General features: G+C 38.4%; 1 protein-coding gene across 9 annotated transcripts in view; it reads left to right on the top strand.

Annotated features, from left to right (window-relative positions):
• The window catches only part of apbb2b (amyloid beta (A4) precursor protein-binding, family B, member 2b), a 54,854-nt gene that overhangs the window by 21,995 nt on the left and 9,192 nt on the right, over nt 1-23,667 (top strand). For 2 of the 9 annotated variants that reach the window (XM_044113773.1, XM_044113772.1), the window contains exons 3-14: nt 366-432; nt 1,251-2,321; nt 10,896-11,140; nt 11,702-11,833; nt 12,808-12,879; nt 14,203-14,253; nt 15,194-15,279; nt 15,567-15,627; nt 16,660-16,806; nt 17,844-17,971; nt 21,140-21,145; nt 21,881-21,995. In XM_044113773.1, the coding sequence (XP_043969708.1) occupies nt 1,271-2,321; nt 10,896-11,140; nt 11,702-11,833; nt 12,808-12,879; nt 14,203-14,253; nt 15,194-15,279; nt 15,567-15,627; nt 16,660-16,806; nt 17,844-17,971; nt 21,140-21,145; nt 21,881-21,995 (2,094 nt within the window). In that variant the 5' untranslated portion in view covers nt 366-432; nt 1,251-1,270. Of the gene's footprint in view, nt 1-365; nt 433-1,250; nt 2,322-7,310; nt 7,440-10,895; nt 11,141-11,701; nt 11,834-12,807; nt 12,880-14,202; nt 14,254-15,193; nt 15,280-15,566; nt 15,628-16,659; nt 16,807-17,843; nt 17,972-18,683; nt 18,775-21,139; nt 21,146-21,880; nt 21,996-23,667 lie in introns of those variants that run through there. The other 7 variants (XM_044113775.1, XM_044113774.1, XM_044113776.1 and 4 more) reach the window with 6 other exon arrangements.

The following is a 23,667-nucleotide window of genomic DNA, read 5'->3' as shown; positions in this document are numbered from 1 at the left end:
ATTAAGTTTTGTTTCCTAACAAGTCTGTTTTTAACATGTTCTGTAAAGCACGCATTCTTGATAAGAGTCCAAGTAAAAGTCTGGTTCTGAATTCATTCTATACAAGCTGTTGGCTGTTGTTCAAAAACGCTAAATTCAGATACCGTTGTGAACGTTACTGAGGTACATTCACTTTTTTTGGTTTCTGTGATGTCTCAAGAATCCTCACAGCCTGACAGAGCTGTAGGTTTCCACGGAAACCCGTGGCAGTCGGGTTCCACATGCATGAATGGGTTCTCTGAGGACCATCCAAGAAGTACTCAGGATTCCTTTCATTCTTCAGTGAGCATCCTTTTGCTGTGTCTTTCTCTCTCTTTGGTGCTCAGATCTGCGGCTGAGTCTTCAGAGCTCCAAGTGGCGAGAGGTGCTGGTCAGTGACTTCATACCCAACAGGTAAGAAATTCACATCGAGTCTCAACGTCCAGCTTTTACTTTAACCTGCTCAGTACCTAAACTCTCATGCATGAAATAAAATATATTAAGAGCCAAATATACATACAAAAATCCTTTGATTTGTCTTATTGTTCTTGGTGTTCATTACCACTCAAAACAAACCATGTTTTTAACATTTATGCGCAAGTATAATATGCTGAAATATGGTCAGCATTGCTTTTTGTATGTTTGAACAATCTGTACATTTTCAAATTATTATTATTATTATTATTATTATTATTATTATTATTATTATTATTATTATTATTATTATTATTATTATTATTATTATTATTATTATTATTATTATTATTATTTAAATGACCTTTGAAGCATTGTAAAATTAGCTGTGAAGTAGATGTAAAATTGAAAAATGTCAGAGAAACATTCATGTGAAGCTGATCTTTTAATCCAGTTGGCACCTATAAATGATATAATTTCTGTATTTAAAATAAATGAAACATTCAGATCCCTAATACTTTAGGTTAGATCTTCATTAAGGAAGCTTGAACAAAAATGCTTAATTTAAGGACTTTAGTTCACAATATTGTAACTAAACTCATCTCAGTCAGATTTTCCCACTGATTGCAGCGGAGTGGCCTGGTAAAACTTGGCCACAGCTCCGCGTTCGGGTATAAAATCATCTTAATCACAGCAGCCTTCACTTCTCACTCAGGACAGAGCTATTTTATGATAATCTAGCTAATCATGTTTTTTTGTTTTTTAACGTTGGTGCATATTGTCAAATGGATTAATCTCCAATTTGTTTTCTATTGTAGGTCGTCTGTCTCGTGTTACAATGATGTCAGTGGATGTGACCAATTGCAATGGCCCTGTTGCCACACCTCCTACCTCTCTCAGCCTCCGCTCTTCACACAATCAGCTACTCAGCAGCGACGTCATCAAGCAAGGCTCGGCCACGCCACCCAAGTGTCGCAAAAAGTATGCACTCACGAGCATCCAGGCTGCCATGGGCCTTGGAGAAAATGCGCCACCTTCAACATCGCCGTCTTTGACCCCGACGCAGCCTGCAGCCCCCAACAATCCCAAGCTAGCCAAGAACGGGGCCAACCAGCTGCGTAAAGCCGGTCAGGACCACAATAAAAACACAACCGACCCTGACCCGACAGACCCCGAGTGTAATCCAGAACCGATAACTGATGATCCCAATGTTAACACGGTAGAAGAGCAAGACAGTCACTCTCTGACGAACAACGACCGAGAGGAGGATGTGTTTGAGTTGGGTGCTGAGCAGCGGCCAGGATCCACCAGCGACGCCGAGTCGGAGCAGAAAACGGAATCAGATGCAGATTGTAACATTAACTGGACGGATGAGACCAAGCAGAACGGCAGTTTGGCAGATTTAGACTTTGTCCTGAACGTTGAGGCGGAGGAGCCCGACGACATAAGCATTCTGTCTGACAAGGAAATCCCATCAAAGATGAAGATGGAGGAAGATGAGGTGGTGGAGGAGCTGGAGGATGAGGAGGAGGAGAAGAAGCCGTTGCTGATGCTGAATCCCGATTCGCCAATGAAGGAGGAAAAAGTTTCTTCAGGTTCTGAAATCATCTCTGAACTCCAGTCCAACCTTGCGCTCTTCCAATCAGAAAAGAACTGTGGGGTTCCTCCCCCGCTCTCCCCGCCAAGGCAAGGCAGTCCAGAAGACACCCGCCTGCTCTCTGCTGCCTCCTGCCCCTCCTCTTCCTCCTCCTCTCCAGAGACAAAGAAGGACCGGAGGACTGGAGCAAAGACAGACTGTGCGTTGAACCGCATCCAGAATCTAAACCCCAGTGATGAAGAGTTGAGCTGGACTACTCTGTCCCAGGACAGCAACTCCCCTGAGGAGACAGGTACTCGCACAAAATCAAACTCCTGCTGTAAAGACTTTATTGCATTAAACTTTATAGCTTCTGTTGTTCGCTGACAGATTGTTTGTGAGCTGAGTGACTGGACTGGACTTTTTGTGTGTATGTTTGTGTGCTCTGTAGTGGTTGCAGCCATCCTCCCACTGATGACATGTTTCCATTTATGGTAACTCTGTTTGTGTCGGTGCATGGAAACAGTTATGCATTTACAGAATAACAAACGCTGCAGCTCTGAGCTCTCCTGGTACCGGCCTTGTAACCTCATGTGTGGTTAGTCGGTCAACTCTGTCCATCTGCAATGAATTAACACAAAATCTCTGCCTGACTTAATTTTTTTGCTTTCTGTACCAGAAAGTCTTTTTTTTTTTTTTACAAGATCCTCCTATATTAAATACACACTTGCTTTGAAAACTGATATTTTTCATTGGCCAGTTATCTGCTTCTGGCCATTAAATGTTATCCTGTCGGAAAGCCTGTGTGCGTCCCCTTTAAATGGCACCACAGAAAATGCATTTCTGGGTTTAGCAGCAGAGCTGAGTGTTTGAGTTAAAACCTGACAAATCCTTTCAACCACAGCCAAGCAGATTCTTCTGCTACTAACTTGTGTTTCATGTTTGGGTGGGCGTTTATCTTATTGCTTATCACTTATCATGATAAATTTCCTATCATGATATGATTTTTATTTATCATTGTTACAATAAATTCCAATTAATGATGTTTAAAAGCCCCTAAAATGCTCTGTATTGGCAGATTGTTAGTGTTACTATTTTTCTCCACTGTTTGTCCAGTAAAGGTGGATTTATTGAAATACATTTCAATAAATTTGAAAATATGATTAAATGCTGTCATTTTAGTGATACAAATCACACATTTTTATGTGATGGGTTTCCTAAATGGGCTATGATTACAGTGACAGACAGTCACACTTTTACAATTACCTAAAAGAAAAGGAATAAAGTAGTTCTTGTCATTTTTATGGTCATCACTCAGCCAGAATTTATGTGTTTGTGTTTTTCACTCTGAGAAGACGAGCACACTCAAGCTCTGATCTGACAAGTGTTTGCTAAGGTACGGACTACACTTAAGGCTTTCCATTCTCTCCACTCCCAAACTCCGGAGGTTGTCTCTGATGAATCCCGTTCTGTGAGGACAGAGCTTAGCTCTAAGACTGGAGATGTGGGTTTGCCTCTGGCTGCAGAATCTTACCTTATTTCTCTGCGATGAGTTTGCTTTCTAAGTCTTTTTTTTCCAGTGACGGAGAAGCTGGAACACCCCCTCTACCAGAAGCTGTTTGGCTTTGGCAGAGATATATTTTTATGAGTGCAGGCAACATACTTTAATGTACAGAACTAACAGCTGTACATTGTCAGACACAGCAGCTTAGTCATCTGCATATACATTTCCTCATATATGGCACCATCCAGATGTTTTAGCTGGTCTTGGGTCAATATTTAGCTCACTTTGTTTTCTGTGCAAGTCCTGTTCTTGCTTTTCCTCCATTAGGGTTTCAGCTACAGCACTTGTGCACTCATTGATAATGGCTGAGTCAGTAAAGCTTTTTACTTTGGCCCATAATCCATGCACCTCTAAGAGCCAATTCATTTGCATGTTGCTGAAAAATCAGACTGTTATGACCTTTACCCTTTTATATTTTGTGCCCTTCAGATTTATTTATTTTTTTTGAAAATGAGAAATCAAAGGACTTGTGTTTTGCTTTATAACAGCGTTCCACTTGGCTTATTTTTTAATTGACCAAGCTCTTAGGAAATAAGACTTTGTTTTTAACTCTATGGAGGAAGAATAAACATGCAAGGATCCATCCGTTGTAATTTCAAAATTGGTATTTTCTAATTTAAGGTGTCTTTTCAAGTTCATCTGTGGTAAAATTTTGTCTGGCAGTTTCTCTCTCTTCCTGGATTTTATGTAGAATGATCTCTTTTGTCATCCTGTTGTCTTTCAAAGCACTTGTTGCTTATGTCCTGAGCATCTGTTGATATGCTCATTGTATCTTGTCAGCATTGTGTTAAAATAAGATGCTAAAGTTTTCATTTGGGCCCATCAGACAAATGAAATGCTTCCATCGTCTTCAGCCATGATCTCTGACACTGTTCACTGCTGAAAATTAATTTGTGTCCTGTAGATTTAGGGCTTTTTTTGTTTTGCTGCTTTCCCGATGACTCACTGCTCTGTCAAGTTGAAGACTCGGAGCGTTTCTGTTTCATTTCTTTGCAAGTTTGATTGCCAGCAGCAGATCTTTCTGAATTTCCATACAATCTATTGAGCATCACAGTTCATTTGTTTGATCTCTGAGGCTTAATCTTGGTGTTCTTGTTTATATTTTAAATATTGGGTTCTGATTATATAGATTGACAATGATAGTTGTGTTGCTATCTGTGCTGACTAATGAAAAGGAGAAAAATAGATGTTTAAAGGTGTATTCCTTTATATTTTGGTGTCAGAAAACAAATCTTGGCAGCATTAATATAACTAAATCAAAATTGCTTTCATGTTCTTTAAATATTCTCATTAAAAAATATACTTTTCTTACAAAATGAAAGCCTTTGAAAACAGGCCAGTGGGAAACAAAACCTACATTACTTTATGTAAAGTGATAGCATAATTTATATTCCAAGACTTTTCTGATGGGAATATGCATTATTATCATATAGCTGTTTGTATTGAAGGATGGAGGAAGCATCCATCCTGCAATAAAGCAAAGAACGTTTTGTAAAGGTGAACTGAGCCGAGTCCCTCACATCCACCAAAAACTATTTTCTTCTACAACACTTTTTGCCCCAGAATTACAAAACATGTCTTGGCCTCCAGAAAACAACTAACATGAGGCTGAAGGATAAAAATGGGGAGTTTAGTTCAACCCCAGTCTGGGAATCGAACCCAGGACCTTCTTGTTGCAGGGCAACAGTGCTACCTATTGCACCACTGTGCAGCCTACTATTAGACATCTGAATAATAATTATTAAAGGAATTAAAACAGTATGCTTCTGTCATATGTCTTCTCACTAAGATTAATCAGATTTTACCACAGTGACTAAACAAGCCTAGTTTTTTTGCACTAAGTAGATTCAGATGTCTCTTAAACACCTTGCTGACAAATAATACTAAATAAAGAGTAATAAGAAGTACCACAGCAGTATTTTTAGCTTTAGATATTTTAATATTATTAAATAATAATGCTAAGTTCATAGAAACATAAAGGCCACTATTTGTCTTTTTCATTTAAACATAGTTCATTGAACATTCCTATATTATGGTAGTTATGCTCATGCACTGGAGTTTGTCTGTTTTTTAGTGAAGCAGAGACTTTTTGTTAGAAGACCAACCCAAGCTAATTTTACACAGAAAAGCTTGCAGATCCTGCTCTTTGTGCTTTCATTGTGCTTCATTGTCTAAATACTACCTTTAAGTTCAGTAGATCTCTCGCTTTGGACATTACAGACACAGTTGAAGATTTTACCCACCTACAGATGGAAAAATAGAGGCATGTAGAACTAAAGAGAGTCACTTGTGTCCTATTTAAGAAATTTCCTTCACATTTCTCATACATTAGCCAGCTTTTTCGGTACTTGAACAGAAAGCAACTGGTCTTCCTCTTTTCTTAAAGACATTGCAGCTCTTATTTTTCAAATAATAAAACTGCAGTTTTAATAGCTGATGCTGAGTTTCAAGACGATGGACCGAAGCCGGAGGGTTGTTTACATTTGAAGATATGACATCTCCTAGAAACAAGAGAGAAAGTCGAGCTGACCTATAATCAAGCATCCATGTCTACTACAACCTGCATGACTAAGAATATCCTTCAGCTTTCACATATTGTATGACAAATTATAGATGTTCTGGTCTGAGTTGTTTTATAGCCTCTAATGCCCTCAGCCAGAAAAGAGTCAGGGCAAAATCATTTATTAATTTTAATGTTTTGGAAAATCACTGGCATGTTTTTTCTTAAATAATGTTGATGTCACCAACTAAGCAGGGTTGGTGACATCAACTAACTCGCTCACCCTTTGGTTACCTGGCAACTCACCCACTCTTTGGTTACCTAGCAACAACCTGCAGAATAACTTGTTCAGCAGCAGTTTAAGGTTCTGCCTCCAGGCCTCATGACAGCTTAAAAATGATAAATTATGGTGTGGAGTTAAAACTGTCAATGAAACTGAAAAGGTCCTGTCAGTTTGGTAGAAGTTCAGATATTTAATTTATCAATAATTATTGATATTGATTGATATGAAACACTTGTATCGTGATTTGGTTTTCAGCCAAAAATCTGCTTTGCAAAACTGCGCCACATGTCTTGCTGGAAACAAAATCTGCCTCAACAGTAAAGAAAATGAACTTTGTGAGGGGCTTCTGAGCTGGACCCTGAGCCACCAGAGTTCAAATCAGGACATTGCTGCTTGAAATGAAGGCAAAAACAAACACCCACAGGAGAGCAACCTTCTGTCGTGTGTTTTACAGTCAGTCTCAAAATATCCTTCTAAAAATGCTCCTCTGCCTCTTCATTGCATTTCTGTTACATCTGATATGATAAACACACACCAAAGGGAAGGTGGAGAGAAAAAAAGTGATCAGCATTCTCATTAAGGCTTGCTTGTACTACATTGTTAATTTAACACTGTGTACTCAGATGTGCTCATTTGAGTACAGAAAAAGGAGACAGGTTTTGTTTAGTGCTCCACTTAGAAGATGACAACAGCAGCAAACCTAGTTCAACTGCAGGGGATGCACGACCTCTCCCTTCTCCTCTGTCTCAGCCTCTTTCTCTCTCTGTCTTGCTTGCACTTATCTCAGTGCTGCTTCAACCTGTTTTTTTTCTTTTTTCTTTTTAGATTTTGTTTTCACAGAAAATCTGCTTCGTATCTGAATACGACCACCCACGGCTCTTTTCTCCTTCATTCCCCTCAACCCTCTCTCTGCTGTGTCTCCCCTCTCTCTCTCTCTCTGTCTCTCTCTCTCTCTTTTTTTCTGTCTGTCTGGGGTTTTTGCTTTGATTACAGCAGCAGGTTCTTGGCTGTGAGAGAGGCAGCTAGCTAACTATGATGCTGGGGAAAGACTATATGCTGGCCATTGTGATTGTCAATTACGAGGGTAGGTGGATTTGTCGGGATCTGCTGGAGGTTTCACTGCGTGCTTAGAGTTTGAGTGCTGTCTGAGTGTTTCTCTGTAAGTGTGCATGTGCAGATTTGTAGACATCCATAGTCGTGTCATCCACGAAGTTCATGTTGTTGTCTGCTCTGTGCATGCTGCATCGTTCCAGTGATAAGAGACTGACAGAGGGGATGCATGGCAGTGTTTGCCAGAGGGAACATGTGTATGTGTTCAAGTGTTTTGCTCCCTTCCCCCTCTGCTCTGCTATACTGTATTCTTGAATGGAACTGCGTGCTAACTGGAGCTGTCACAGGCTAGTGCCTCTGTTGCTCGTGTGGCATTTTTTTAATCAACATCCTAAGTGCACTACAACAGCAGCGTGCATCATTGCATGCATGCTAAGTCGTTCCTTGGCTCCCACAGTGTTTGCAGAGACCGCCGCTGATGGTGTTGATCCATGATGAAGCCACCAAACATTCAAAACAATCTCAGCTCTCCTCACATTTTCTCTAACAGTGTTTCCTCCTTTCTGCGTCTTCATGCTGTAATCTATTTCCACTCATCTCACGCTGGCCTGAGTTCTGTCACAGTCCTTCCTCCTGATCACACCAGACAGTCAGCCTCTCTCCGTTGAAGCCTTATTTGCTTTGACCTATTTTTTCCTCGGCTTATAGAACTCCATCTCCCAGCAGAAATTGCTTCACAGTTCCTTGCTCTGAAAGACGCTGGAGTCCAGGACAGCACCTTGTGTCGTCAAGGTGCTGTTTCCTGCAAAACTATTCATACCCGGTGAACGTTTTTATGGGGCACGGCGATAAATCAGTATTACTGATTAATCAAATTTGAAAATTAAATTTTTGGAAAATCTGGATTTATTTGCATCAATTGGCCCCGTGCCTAACATTTGTTTGACTGGCGGGTTTTACAGCTTCTATTTATTTGGAGTTTGTTTTCAGGTCAACTCTATGATGGAATATTAGGGCCATGTTAAGATTTTTTATTTTTATTAATTATGAAAGTACAGTCATAATATTGCAAGAATACAGTGACATGAGAATAAAGTTTTAATATTACCAGAATAACCGACCCTGTTAAGTTTATCATTAACATGACATAATGTGGCATATAAAAACCTTTTTGAGGACGTTAAATGTTTGCATTTTCTTTTAAATGAATTCTATTTCCTTGGATATTATAATTGGATGTCTTTTTAACTATGTTTGGAGTGTGTGTGTGTGTGTGTGTGTGTCTGTAAGCACATGTTTTACAATTTCATCTCAATCAGGACAGACCGAGTCATAATGATAACATATGGCCTGCTGTCATGACAACATGTTTCATCAGCATCATCAGCACTTTAAGATTACTTTGCAATCACAACAGTCAGACACACACACGCACACCCACCCATACACACACACACGCTTGTTCTAGCTAGCCAGTCCTCCAGAGCTTATTTCACTTTTATGGGTTGCTAGAACCTGGGTTGCCTGGCATCCTTTTCTTTTTACTACTTTATCTACAAACTCCATTTTCTGCACACAAACATGCCGTCAGTGGTTCTGTGAATGTGTGTGCTTCTCTGGTAAAGTGTGTGCGCGTGTGTTTTTGGTAACTACGCGGCTTGCTCTTCCTCTAAACGTCTTACTGCCCCATAAAATACGGCTACAGTCAACTGCTCTGTGAGCAGATGTTGCATTCTGCTAGCAGAGAAGGGCTTCAGCTTCAAGAAATACCGCAAACAGTTTAAATAAGTATTTTTATTTGCAAACACAACCTTTAAAGCCATTCATAGATGCTGAATATTACTGTGCTTTACAGAGTTTGTATTTAAATATGCTGATCGAATTCACCAATCTCAGTAGAGATTGATGAATATAGAAAGGGTTGCGCTCTCATCAAAGCCTTTATGAGATTTTAACCAGTAAAATTAGAATATTTTGCAGTGTTTATGCTCTGATATCCAGATTAAAGCAATAACTGCGAAGGTTAGTTGATTACACATCGAATTTAAATTTGAATGGCGCAACAACTGCTGCATGTTTGTGAGTGGCTAATGTTTAGACAGGATTCATCTCATAGGGTTTGCTCATTTAAGATAAATTTCCTCTGAGTTAAAGCAGTTTTCTTCTGATTCAGAGCTTAATCAAAACCAAATTGTCATAAATTGGAATTTGGTGTCTGATTGTAATCTCGATTGAAGTTGTCTTTACTTTTCCTCTTTCCTGCAAGCTTAATGTTGTAATTGCATTACAGAATAAAAGGAACAATCAGCAAAGGGACAAAATGATTTTGGGAAATTAATTTCTGCAGTGGAATCCTTCAGGAAGCCAAAGTGTAAACACACCTCTAGAGGACGTTTGTTTTTGCCACTCACAGAGGATGAGCGAACCGACATGTTTTTAGACACTTGGTGCCGTTTTAAAACAAACATTTCTTGGCCTCATTGGACTACTGCGTGCGATGATTTACATTCCCACCTTCAGTGTCTTCTCTGAGCTTCAACCAAGCGCACAGTGGATGAAAAATAATTTTAAACATCATGTTCCCGCCTGAGTCTTAGAGGCTAGATGTGGGTAATGTTGAAAGACAACTAGGCTTTGGGTTTGATTTCAGGATTTTAGAGTTTTAGAGGGGACATGAATACAAAATTATACTACACTTTTGCTGATTTTCATCTGCAAAACATTTGGAAAGAAATGTATAACTTACTTTCTATATCACAGTTGGTTATTCCTGTGCTTCGGTCTAACACATACAATTCCTACAAAACACATTGAAGTTCAAGGTTTTAATGTGACAAAGATGGATACTTTAGGCGTGGCACTTGACTTGTGATTGATTATTTTAAAAAAGAAAACAAAGAATAAAACCAATGAATGAATCTAAACTTCAAAGAAGAAGATGACACAATTACAAGACTCATTAAGTAGCGATATGTCTTTATATGTGCACTATTCTTTTGCCATTGCGTTTCAAATGTATCTCTTTATTGTTTTAAAACCGAGCCCAGTGTTTGTTTGTTTCTAAATAGGTCTGAACCATTGTGTGTGTGTGTGTGTGTGTGTGGGCGTGTGTGTGCGTGTGTATGCGTGTGTAGGGGTGTGTGTGTGTGTGTGTGTAGGTTGCATAATTGTATCAACAACATTTGTCTCTGTTGCTTGAGAACATGGAGACATGGCTTATTTAAAAGACAGCTGCAGAGTGGTTTTGTAATCCTGGACAGCTGTTCCTTCAGCTGGATCATTCAGAAGAGAAATTTTCTGTGGTTATTTGTGAATTTGTCTTATTTTACAGGTTTTGTTTATTTCAGTTAAGCAATAAATTATTTTCTATACATTGTGGAAATTGATTTCAGGATTTAGTTTTAAAATAGATATAAGGGCTTGTGAATACTGTCTGAAAAGCATGTGAAGGGTCTGCAAGTCTTACTTTGATGTTTTAATCTCTCTGCAGATATCTGGAGTGAGCAGTCGTTCCAGACTGATCCCGACTTGCCTCCAGGATGGAAGAAGATCACAGACATGGCCGGCATCTACTACTGGCACATTCCTACAGGCACCACCCAGTGGGAGCGGCCCTCCACTCGTCCACCTCCACCTGGGCAGAATGAGACCCCGGCACTGGCTGACCCCACGGCCCCTGTGCCGCGTAAACACTCCCAGGGCTCCCTCAGCCCCCTGACCACTCCTGACCACGAGGTGAGAGGAAATGAGCTGAAATTGGTTGTTTTTTATTTTATGAATCTGCTGAAATGTCTACACTTGTTAATACGGTTTTGAAATCGATTTATGATTTTTAAATCCAAATCTACATTGTAGGAAACAATATTTTTTACATGTGTTTTTTTATACTTAGATGATTAGATGAGTTTCTGTCGTTTTCTGAGCTTGGGACTGTTGGGACGCTTATCCAGGGTTGCACATATATTCATGCACATAGAGCTGTATTTCACACAGAGTATGTTTCATTTATGCACAGAGAGCTTTTGGAGGAATGAAACTTGACCTTGCATGTTTCACTTTCAAACAAAAGGCTTTCTGTAAAAGTGAAAGTTTCTGTCGTTTTCTGAGCTTGGGACCTAAGAAAAAGTCCTGATAAACAACATGTATGATATAATTGCTGTTTTTCTCAATATGAGAAATTATTTTCTTTTAAGACACAAAATAAGACATTGTTACGCTAACAGACAGTCACAGAGCTCAGCAGAAGCTTTGTGACTGATACAACCTTCTTTTAAACAACTGCTTTCTTTTATGAAGTCATGCCAGGCGGAGATCTTTTTCAGAGCGTCGACTCGTTCAGGAAGCACGACCTCTGACAGCTCAGTGGAGCCGCTATCCAGTCATGAGTCCGCTCTCCCTACATGTGGATTTGTTAACAGCTGCTACTTTGTGAGTATTAGACCATCACTAAATTTGTATTTGGACAAACGATCACGGTCTCCTTATCATTGAGAATATTCTCACTGTAATTTATATGTATTTTGTAAAAACATATGTCACATATATTTATAAAACAACTCGAAGTCAGTCATATTAGATGGAGAACATTGATTATCATGTCTTGCCACAGGTTTTGTGTTTGGGGGAAAAACCTCCCCCATATCATAATGCTTCCAGTACTAATTAAAATAAAAAAAATAAAAAATAATTATTAAAATTTTAAAAATTAAAGTTTGGTCTCATCCGATCCAATCACATTCTTCCACATGTTTTCTGTGTCCTTTACATTTCTTGTGGAAAACTGAAAATATGACTTTTTCTGGCTTTCTCTTAATAGTTTATTTATTTAAATTCACTGCTGTTGTTAGAAGGTTGATGACAGAATAGAAAATCAAGTCTGCTTGGTTGCAAATGCTGAAGAATTAATAATTGAAAGACTTTATTTAGTGGCATCAGAGTAAACTTTCTAGATTTATACCTGTCAAAACAATCCGTAACGTGGAAGTTTTTGGTTGTCATTTAACAAAAATGTTAGAAATTACAAGCAGTTTGGATACCTTTAAAGAAGACCATGTAAATCTATTACAGTTTTACATTCTTTATTAAAACTGTCGTATGATCTGCGGCTGCCCTGATGTTTCAAGTGTCGAACGCGGTCGTGCTGCGACAATCAGTTGGCCAATCATGCTGAATGATGGAACAAAGTGAAGAGAGGAAAGGAGGCTGATAGAGAGCAGCAACGTCTAGATAAAATATTGATCCAGGGAGAATGGAGTGATGTTGATGGATGGATGTGCTCAAATGAGATTCTGGCACGTCAGTCTGTTGAGAGCGACCTCCACGCCGCTGGAGTCTTTGTCACTGCAATCCTGTTCACCATATTGTATATTTTATTCAATTTCTCTTTTTCTTTCCCTTTTTAGCCTCGTTCCACGTCCTTACAGGAGACGCCCGATCAAGAAACTCGTTCTCAATATCATGAAGATGAAGATAAGGTAGGAGAATTTGTCTTTGGTCTATCCTGTCCCCTTGGTAATTAACAATTTGTTTGTGGCAAAAATTAGGCAATTGATTCCTTTTGCAAGTGTATGATTTTGCTTCAGACACAGCATAAAAACTCACAACAGACTTTATTTGAAGTACAGCATATTCTTATTTAAACATGAAGTAGTTCTGTATACATTCTGAAGTAATTGCCTTCAAAATAAGAAAAGGACACTTTTACTGATCTCAAAATGTTTCTTGAAGGTTAAAAATGTTTTATAACCTTCCTAAATGATCACAGGCGTATTCTGTAACTGTGTATATTATATTAAACAATAGTTTATTATTAGGGTTGAGATAAAATGCTACAAAGGAGCACAATAATTAGGGATTATTGAACCCATTATTGTGCTCCTGAAATATGTTAAAAAAACATTTTTTATCACGTCAGAGAGCTCTACCTCTTCACCATCTACTGCATCTAGTTCTATATTTGTCTTATGTCCACTGGTGGATGATCTATGTACTACCAGTGGTAAGCACCTTCACTTTAAGTAAATACAAACATAAAGCAGCTATATATTTATGACTTCTTTAGATGTGAATGTTCATTGCAGTGGAAAATGATTACAAAGCTAATTTATTTTTGTTTCGTATGTCACCCTTAAATGTTTTAGCTCATCAATCAAATTTGAATATCAGGTAAATATACCAATTTAATTACAAAAAGCCATTTTCAAAAGATGGTTTCATTTATTAAGGAAAAAAGTTTGCCAAATCACGCCGGACCTCTGTGAAAAAATAACTTACCCCTTATTTATTGCCGATTACTATTTTTTTTAAAAAGCAAAAAAAAAACCCCAGAAAATCTGCAAGGGAATAAATCACAGCATTGTACATAAATTCTACATAATATATATATATATATATATATATATATATATATATATATATATATATATATATATATATATATATATATATATATATATATATATATATATATATATATATATATATATATATATATATATATATATATATATATATATACTTCAACATGAGTATTACATTTATGTTTAATATAAACTGTTCATGTATGAACATATAAAAATTATTTAATTCTTATGAAATATTTGTAGGGCGATTCCATTTAAAAGTAAAAACAAGTGTAGAATTTTCTAAGTAGTACGTCTCATCTCAGTGAGTTTGGAGTAAGTTTGTCAGATGACGACTTTCAACTGAATTTATTCCTCTGATGCCCCCTCCTCCTCCTTTGACTTCCATGTGTCGACCCAACGCTATCTGTGTTTGTGTCTTAATGCTTTATGTAGAAGCAGGTGTGGAGTGAATTTGGAGGAAAAATTGATAGTGAAGTGTGGAAGGCAAGTATTACGCACCCAACGCTGGTGACTTCTGCTCCTCATCTGTCCTTCCCCTCCCATGTTTGAATTTAATACTCTAAAAGTCACTGCTTGGGCAGCAGCATGCGTTGCTGATGCTTCATCATAGATGTCACCTCATTTAAGAATATGTTATCTGGCTGCAGTAACGCTTTTAGCTATTTTTTTGGGGGGGGTGGGGGGTTTAACTCGCGATTAAAAAAGGCTCATCTTTTCATCCTAATTGCACAGCTATACATGTGTTTGCACCTAGAGAATGTGTACATGTGTGTATCCAATGATTGTTAACATTTGTTTCTCAATGTAGCATGTCATGCTATGCTGTGCAACCACTTCTCTCATTTACCGAAGCCCATGGATGCATGCTGTTACATGCTGAGCGACTTCAAGAGCTTTGCATTTTAGTTTTTAAAATGTTTGTGTCTCTTCGGTCCAACACCCACAGGGATTTAAATCATTCATTTAATGAACTCTTAAAGAGGAAAGAATGTACACCCTCTCTAAAGTCTAGGGTTTTAAGTATCAGATCGTGATGAAATGATCAGGTCTGTCATCGGTTTAGCAATTTAAATCCACATAAAATACTGACTACTGTCAAACAGTAGTGAACATTTTGAGAGTTTTCCAGAAAGGTTTGAAGCTACTGAACACAGCATTTATGCCACTGCCTAAAGATTTGGCCATCCATTAACAGTCTCAATAACATTTTTTATTTTTTAAACCTCGGCTTTATATAAAGACGAAGCATTTCATCAACTACTCAGTCAACAGGTGTCATGATTTTGTCATTCATTTTTAGAAGCTTAGCAAAACAGTATATTTTAAATGTTAGTTCTGTGGGAGTATTTAAGATGTAAATTAGGTTAGTGATGTTTGTTTGGACAGTTTTAATCAATTTGATGTTTTTATTTCTGTGCATCAGGACCTGCAGGCAGCCACGGTGAACCCTGACCCCAGTCTGAAAGAGTTTGAGGGTGCTACGCTCCGCTACGCTTCTCTCAAGCTCAGGTGAAATGATTGTAAACTGTAGCAAATTTTTTTAAACGACTGTTTAAAAGCATTTAGATTCATGTCATTGCTATCCACTATTTTATTGCTGTATATACACTATAGTGCTATATTACTGTAAGTATTTTACCAACCACCATTCAGGTGGTCCAAAAACTTCCTTGGCCTCATGTGTTAAAAATAAACCTCATAAATTTAAATATTAGACAGACCTTTTGTTGATGTGCGCTCCTCTGTCCTTCATCTTATGCAGGTTTTTATTTTAACTGGCATTTTTGTCTTCTCAGGAATCATCCAACCACAGAGGAAAATGAGTCCAGCAGGGCAAACAGTGACCCAGAAGCTAAGGTTAGGAATTCATGTGACTTCATGTGTGTTTATTATCAATTTACATGCATGTTATGAAACATTTCAATTGTTTGGTAGCTTTGCATTCGTGTTTTGTTTTCGTCGTAACCACTCAACCATATAGAGGTTATTTGACGTCTTGCTGTGAAAGGATTCTGTTGTTTTTTTTTTTCTTTTAATATTTCAGGATTCCAGATAGTTATGAAGTAGTTTTTTATTTCTACTTGAACATGAAAAATACTTGAAGGTGCAAAAAAACCCTAAAAATATGAGCAGTTAAAAATGGGTTAAAATGTTGCACTGAATGTCGTTTTTAAGAGAACAAAGCTATGGTAAGAAAATTATTTAAATAATGTTTGCAGCCTGTTTGAATACAGAAAGCATTTGATGTCATTCTCTCTTCTACAGTTGTCTAGCTGGGCAATATTGCCCCCTACTGGAGGATTTCTTGTTGAACGTCTGTGGATTTCCTGCTGTGATCTTAAAAACATTCAAATCCAGGATCCAGACGATAAAACCTTCAGGCTTTAAGATCAATTGAAAAACAGTTATATCGCCCAGTTGATTTATTTTGCAACTGGATTATTAATATGCTGACTCATCGGCAGTCCAATTCAGTGAGGCTAATGTGAACTCAATATTTGGCTGGATTACTGGATAGATTTATTCTAGATTGAAACGGTTGTTTAGCCTGGTGGTATTAAGCTAAATTAGTGTAATGTGGTAGCAATCAGAAATTAAAGCTCACTGCAGTATTCTGTAGCTGCTTCTATCAAAGTCAAAGTTATCAACTCCACATCTCCTTTGATTATTCTAAAAGTACCTTTAATCTCTAACTCAACTCTCGCTCTCTTTGTGAGTCAGCTCCATGATTTGCACCGCACTTTCTCAGTTTACTTTTGAGTAAACAGCGGTATAGAAAGTTTTTAAACCACGACTGTTGATAGAGCAAAACATGTTGTATGTGTTTCATCATCATGCATCTCTGAAAGCTGATTGTGTAACTCACTCATGTTCTGTTTTTGTTTCCAGTGCTTTGCAGTGCGCTCTTTGGGGTGGGTGGAGATGGCCGAGGAGGACCTGGCCCCTGGGAAGAGCAGCGTAGCCGTCAACAACTGCATCCGACAACTGTCCTACTGCAAGAACGACATACGGGACACCGTCGGCATCTGGGGCGAGGTGAGGGACGATGCATTACACATATAACTTTGTTTTGGATGTAAAATATTTTCTAAATGATTAAAGTGAAATAGTTTGGAGGCAAGAAGTGTCTGTAAAAAAATCAAAATAAAGATTAGTGTAAAGTAAAATGGAAACAAGATAACAGCAATGGGATTGTGGATGTGAGGAGAAAGAAGTAAGAGGTTTTTTTGCTGCTCGCTGTGCTGTGAATTTATTTAATGTGAACTGACAGAACACGGTGGTAGAGAGCCTCTTCTTCCTTTTGATAGCCCTTTATTTCCATCCCTTCTTTTAGGAGTGAATAATTTATTTAGAGACCTAGGAATACATTCCTACACACCCCCACACTCATTAGCATCATATGGTAACATATTCCCTTACTGGCAAAGACAGCTAAGCGCCAGGATGTAGAGGTGGAAATTAAGTCAAACTACTTCTTTTAAAAGTTCATATGGATGTATTTAAATGATCACAAGACAAGATTTACTGAACAACAGGCACTGTGATCATACTGTTGCATACACCTACTTGTGGGTACAGGGCTTGGCTGGTTGGGTCACACACACAGCTGTTTATGGCTGCACAATTAGAAATTAATTAGATTGCAATATCATTGAATATTGCATTATCAATTGTGATTAGCTTTGATTCTCCACTTTTCTTTCTTTTACATGATCACAAAGCACCAAATATTCATTAGCATCTTATTCTCTAAGATCCGTTATCATGTGAGGGAACAAGACACAGTGGAGGTTCGTCCAAATGACAAAATACAGTATTGAAAAGCAGGATGCATTGCAAATATTACATCCAAGCAGAACTTTTAAGGACTGCTTTGATATTGTTTTGACGACTGCAGTTTGACCAGTTGTGAATATCTACAGTCATTCTACTCTATTAGTCTACAACGGTTCTGCCATGTCACTGTGTTTATTAGGCAGGTACATAAATGTTTCTGATATAGCAGCAGGAAGTTAGGACTGTCTGTTCTGATACCCGAGTGATTTATTCATCTGTGTGTATTTTTTGCGTAGGGGAAGGATATGTACCTGGTGCTGGAGAATAACATGTTGAACCTGGTCGACCCAATGGACCGCAGCGTGCTTCATTCCCAGCCCATTGCCAGTATCCGTGTCTGGGGTGTTGGCCGGGACAATGGCAGGTCAGTTGCAGTTCTATTTTCTTGTCCTTCTTACTCCAATAGTAATTTGGGCTTCAGATGCAGTGGTGCAAGTTACCTTTCATTTGTCTGTTGGCATTTATTTTCTGTGCTTGCTTTTTTTCTTCTTTTAAATGTAACATTTAATTCTTTGATAATTCACTCGACTCTCCCATCTTAGTGAAAGGTCATGGTTGCAAATAAAGACAGGAAGGAAAATTAATAGCGACAGGATGGAGTTCATGATTGATGATAAAGCTAGATTAATTAATGAAAGGAACATTTTGAGAAGGCTCTTTGCCATTGTTCATTTAGATAGGATATTAAAAAGCACTAGACCTTCTGTCCATTTTCCATGGCCTTTCGCAGCGACACTGCAGCTTTGTGACCATTAGGGGGAGCTGTTCACTTCTTCAAGCAAAACCAAAAAAAGAAGATGTGTAGACTAGAGTGGGTGGGAATTCCTTTACAGTCACTTCACACATTACTGCACCTAGTTATTCGATCTGAAATCCTCGAGAACAAATGAACTGACCTAAAATTACTCTGTCTAAAAATGAACGCGTGTCTTTTGCACATCTATAGACTGGAGTGCCAAAGCAGTGAGAACAGCTCAGCTGCAGCAAAAGGAGGAGGGGGCGGCATGGTGAGGAAACCGACGGGAGAGAGAGAAAAGCTGTCAGAGAGGGGGAGGTTTAGTTAGTTCTACCAGGGTGTGGATCAGACAGGTTGAAGGGAGTGCAGGAGCCTGGAGCATCACACTCTAGTTTTCAGGAATACACGCTGAGAGAGGAAAACAGACCTCTGTGAGTATGTTTGATTCCATCATTTTCTGATCTGTTGTGTTTGCAAAAAAGTAGAAAAACCTCAAATTTGCCGGTTTTCTAATCAGATTCTTCTGATTTGTGTTTGTATCTTCTGATCTGATGCTTGCTTATTGAGATTTTGAAGAAACTTAAGTAAAGTGGATGTGTTTGTTGCAAGGGACTGAATAGACCTACTGAAATCCCTAAATGATGGCAAATGTATAATGTAAATATGTAGATTTTAAAATGCCTTTTTCTCTTTTCTTGGTTGAAAAGAGATTTTTTTTCTCCTTTTAAGGAGAAAAAAATGCACCCAATTTTGTCTGCTTAATAGTAAAAAATGTGCCATCAAGGTTTATCAAATATTTATTGCAATCAGTACTAAGGTTCATAAAATTAATCTTTGTCCATATAGTTTGTACATTGACTTAAGACTTTTAAGTTTTGGCTAATATCTGATGTCAGTTGTTATATATATATATATATATATACAAAGCTATAAGAAACAGTATTGCAATGTAATGTTTCTAGGTTAATGTCAGTATTTAATAATTACTTGTCTAGGAGCAGTGTATGTGACAAGAGTTGCTATAAAACATTGTTTTACAGTTTTTAAAATAATAATAACAAAATGATTGGAGTTTAAGATTTAAATGGCCTTTTCGACTTAGATTAGCACTTAGCTCAGCTAGCATCACTAACACTGCAGTCTCTCTGTCTTTCAAGAATATAAGTCCTTACCATAACTAAGATTTCCTAATTTCTGCTAACATTTCCAAAAACAGCATGTTCCTTTAGAGAATAAGGTTTAAAGCTCAACAGAATTAACTACTGAACACTTTTATCTGGACTTCATTAAGCCTTCTTGTTTGCAGCTGTCCACATGGAGTATTGTTGTTTTTAGGACTTAAGCCTGGTTTACATGGTGATATTATTGGCTCTCGGAAGCAAAATCTTTCTTCACAAATTTAATTCAGTGGTCTGTGGCTGTGGTGTAGCAGGCAGAGCACTGATTTAAAGCTTCCATCACCAAAGAGTACTTTATATTCACAATATCTGGCGGGGACATAAAGTTTCTGGAAAAAAAAAAAAACATTCATTCAATGTGACTGAACACCTCGGCTTTAGTCCTCTTTTGTTCAACCATGAACGCTCCCACTGCCGTCTCCTTTTCCTCATCCTCTTCTCACTTTGCAGTGTCTGCCTCTACTAATCAGCACATTAGCGTCTGAAACTTTCCGTCTATTTATTGTTGGACTATGTCTCTCGAACCTTTCTGACAAAATTCTCCTACAACTCAATTATGTGGTGAGACAGGAGTTAATGGTAAGATCTAGAGCATAGACGGTGAGACGTACAATTCAAGTCCTGCACAGTATTTGACACGGCACAGTGTGTGGTGGGCTGTAGCCCTTATGTATAGTCAAGAAAAACATAAAATTTTAAAGTATTCACCGATTGGTCACCAGTCAGGGCTGATTAAACCCGACAACTGATTTGTCAGTGTCTCTGTAACAGAGGTTCATCTGCTGCAGGGATGGTTCTGTTCATTTCTCCCTCTGATTCTCTCACTGCTCTGAAGGCCTATAGCTGTTTTATCATTGTTTTATCTCTTGATATGCGGTGAAGCTTACTTGTTGTCGCAGGATTGCAGATTCCCTGAGCAAACGGGCGTTGACTTAATGATCACGTTTCATTTGAAATGAGATGCCACTCCCAGCTACTCACCCTGTTTCTCCGCTTCTCTTTTCTGTAACTTATTTCTTTTATTCAGACTGTACTTTAGTTCTTTTACACTTGCCTTCACCATTATTTTATACACTTGATATCAAAAATGCAGTCTTAGAATATCTGCTTTGATTTGCAATTTTCTTTACTTGCTTATAAATGTATGCACACCCCTTTAACTTTTTAATGTCACAAGTAACTTGATTTTAGTGATTTTTGCAGATTTTATGTGCTAGACCAGGTTTATGCAGGCTGTAACTTTGAAGTGAAAGGAACAATTACATGTGATTTTAATTGAAACCATTTTTATGCTTTTGAAACTCTAAACATGAGCAGCCATGAGAAAGCCAGGATTTTATCATTTTTTTCACTTTTCAACCACTCCAATCCTCTTTCTAACTTCATCGTCTTTTTGCATATCTTTTTAAACAATCTTCTGAGTAAACTATTTTTGTTTTTTAAATTTTTTCAGCTGCAAACAAGATGAGAAGTGACTGGCTGAAATGTAATAAGATACCTGTTAGCCTGGCTTTTTGCAGCTTGTTTCTCCCACTGCTGAAGTCAGTTGTTTTTAATGTGTGTTTTTTCATTTCTCTACTAACTGTCCTCCTTTCCTCTCATGCTTGCTTGGACACAGAGAGAGGTAAACACATTCCTTCCTCCCATAAACAATCCCCCCTCTGTCATATCTGTTAGTTTTATTGTTTAATTTCCTCTGTATCTCATTTCTTCTGATTTCCACTGTAGCTTTTGATATCCTGTATCACCCTCCACAAATACACAGGTTGACCTCCTGCGTCCTTGTGTGGGTCTACAATCTTTTTTTATTGGATGTGCAGACACACAGGAATGTTTGATTGTGTGTGTGAGGATATTGGCTTAAAGAGACCATCCGCTCTGTGTGTTTTGAATTTTGAATTGGCACGCTTTAGACTGGTCCACAATCATCCTCATGTTTTTTCCAGGACATAATAAAAACATTTATGCCTCATGAACTTGCTCACATTTGATTAGTGTGACTTGCATCTGTATTCGAATTTACTCTGATAACCTTAAACAAAAGTGCAACTTATTATCTTCAGACGTCACCTTATTAGTTGTTGTCCAGTTGTTTGAGATCTGATGTCCTCAGTGGTTTGTTAAAGGACAAACCAGGTTCATCTAATCTGGTCAGAGTTGATGGACCAAGATACAGAGAAATTTTGATAAAACCTGTTTGGCCTCTGAAGGAGTTTATCTTTCAGTAGGAAGACGGTCCTAAAAAGTTGCATGTGTGTGAATGTGTCTGCATCACATCGATAAGCTCCACTTCTCCCTCAGCTCTCATCTGTGCCCCCAGACACGTCGCTGCTAAACGGCAACTTGTTTTCTTTTTCAGGGACTTTGCATACGTGGCGCGGGACAAAAACACCAGGATCCTGAAATGTCATGTGTTCCGCTGTGACACGCCGGCCAAAGCCATCGCCACAAGCCTGCACGAGATCTGCTCCAGGGTGAGTTGCTCTAGCCGCAGGATGCTGCAAAATCCAAGTCAAGTTGAATAATGAGCCTCCTAAAGCTGAACGCCCAGTGCACTCCACTGTTAACACACATAGGAAACCTCTGAAATTAGTGCTTTACCATCACCCTCATTCTGTGATGCGACTTCCTGCCAAATGATGTTGGCAAGATTTTAGTTTTACCTCATCATTATTATTTCACAATATGTGTACTTGCGTTTATCTTTGCTCAGGTTATTTGGTGTCCTTGTTGTTTCTTCTACCCAAACACAATTATCAGGAGGCGCCCTGTACTCTGCACGGTTCTTCTGGTGAATATGGATTCATTTTTAAACACCGGCAGAATACTAATAATTGAACCGTCATTTGTTTTTACTGTTTCTGCTACAAATGTGGCATTAATAGATGTTGGTTTGTTCCAATAAAATATTGGCAGAGTTGAATCTTTAATTCATAGTCTGGAGGGGCTCTTTAAATGTCATGTTAGCCATGTTTATGATCTAATGTGGAGTAGAAACAGAAACATTTTATAGGTTGATCTGGGACTTGGTTGTTCCAATTTATTGTAAACCCCCAAATCAGTGCAATGAAACCAAACATGAACTATATTACTAAAAGGTTTGGGTTCCCCCCTTGGATGATTAAATGCAGATTTTCCAACCTCACCAGTGGCTTCAGGTGGATTAATACAACCGATAGGGTGATAACAATAAATCTTATTGTCAGGTTTAAACCACCTAGAACATCAAAGTACAAGACACTAAGGGGAAAGGCAAAAGAGAGTTAGATTCTTTTTAGTCGCGAGGAGAACGGACAAACACTCAGTTACAATCGCTACCCGCTCTGAAGTACGTCCTGCCGAGCCCTCTCTTTTTATTGAAACAGACGTCCCTTTTCACATGCACGTTGCAGCTCTAAAGGAAGCAAAAGGCAGAAAACAAAACATATGCAGCTGCAACGTGATTTATGGTTTAACAGCATGGCTAATTAGCACCACTATGCTATAAACTATCTTGTTACAAACACAAAAGGTCAGGATGTCCCCCTGCTGAGCAGCCGTCTGAGTTGACCAGGCTGACGCTGGCTGTTTCTGCATCCTTCAGCAGGGCCTCCTTCAACATACTCAGAAACACAGTTAGAACAATTTTACATTCATGATGAAAAGAATTCGTTCATGAACAAAAGAAGCAAATGTTTGATAACATAATAGTATATATACTATTAGAGAAATAGTATATTTCTCTAACATTTATAAAATGTCATCACTACTAATTACTCCACAATGAGGATGTCATATTTGGTTCCTGCTTGTTGCTGATTGTTTCTGGAGGGGACGATGGGGAGGTGGGTCATGTGGTGTGTGTTTGGTCATGTGATAGTGATGCACTGCAGGATTTTGGGAAGTTTAACTAAAGAAGAGAAGCAGTGGTGAAGCGAACAGTGCAGCCATTTTTTTTTTCTCAAGATGTGGGAAGGGAAGTAAAATATATCTAATGTATAACATTGGAAAATATCCAAACTGGTCACTGCAGGGTCAGTTGAGCTGCTCCTCTGATCTGACCAACTCCTGATTAAAGACCTCTGTGCTGCAGGTCTAGCATTTTATATGTTATAGAAGAGTAAAAAGTGTGAATGATTTTCTCTCTTTGAGCTGTTTGGTTCTATT

The sequence above is a fragment of the Gambusia affinis genome, linkage group LG04 (assembly GCF_019740435.1).
Source record: "Gambusia affinis linkage group LG04, SWU_Gaff_1.0, whole genome shotgun sequence".
Classification (NCBI taxonomy): Eukaryota; Metazoa; Chordata; class Actinopteri; order Cyprinodontiformes; family Poeciliidae; genus Gambusia; species Gambusia affinis.
The sequence above is the reverse complement of the archived record's forward strand: the minus strand, read 5'-3'. Positions and strand labels throughout refer to the sequence as shown.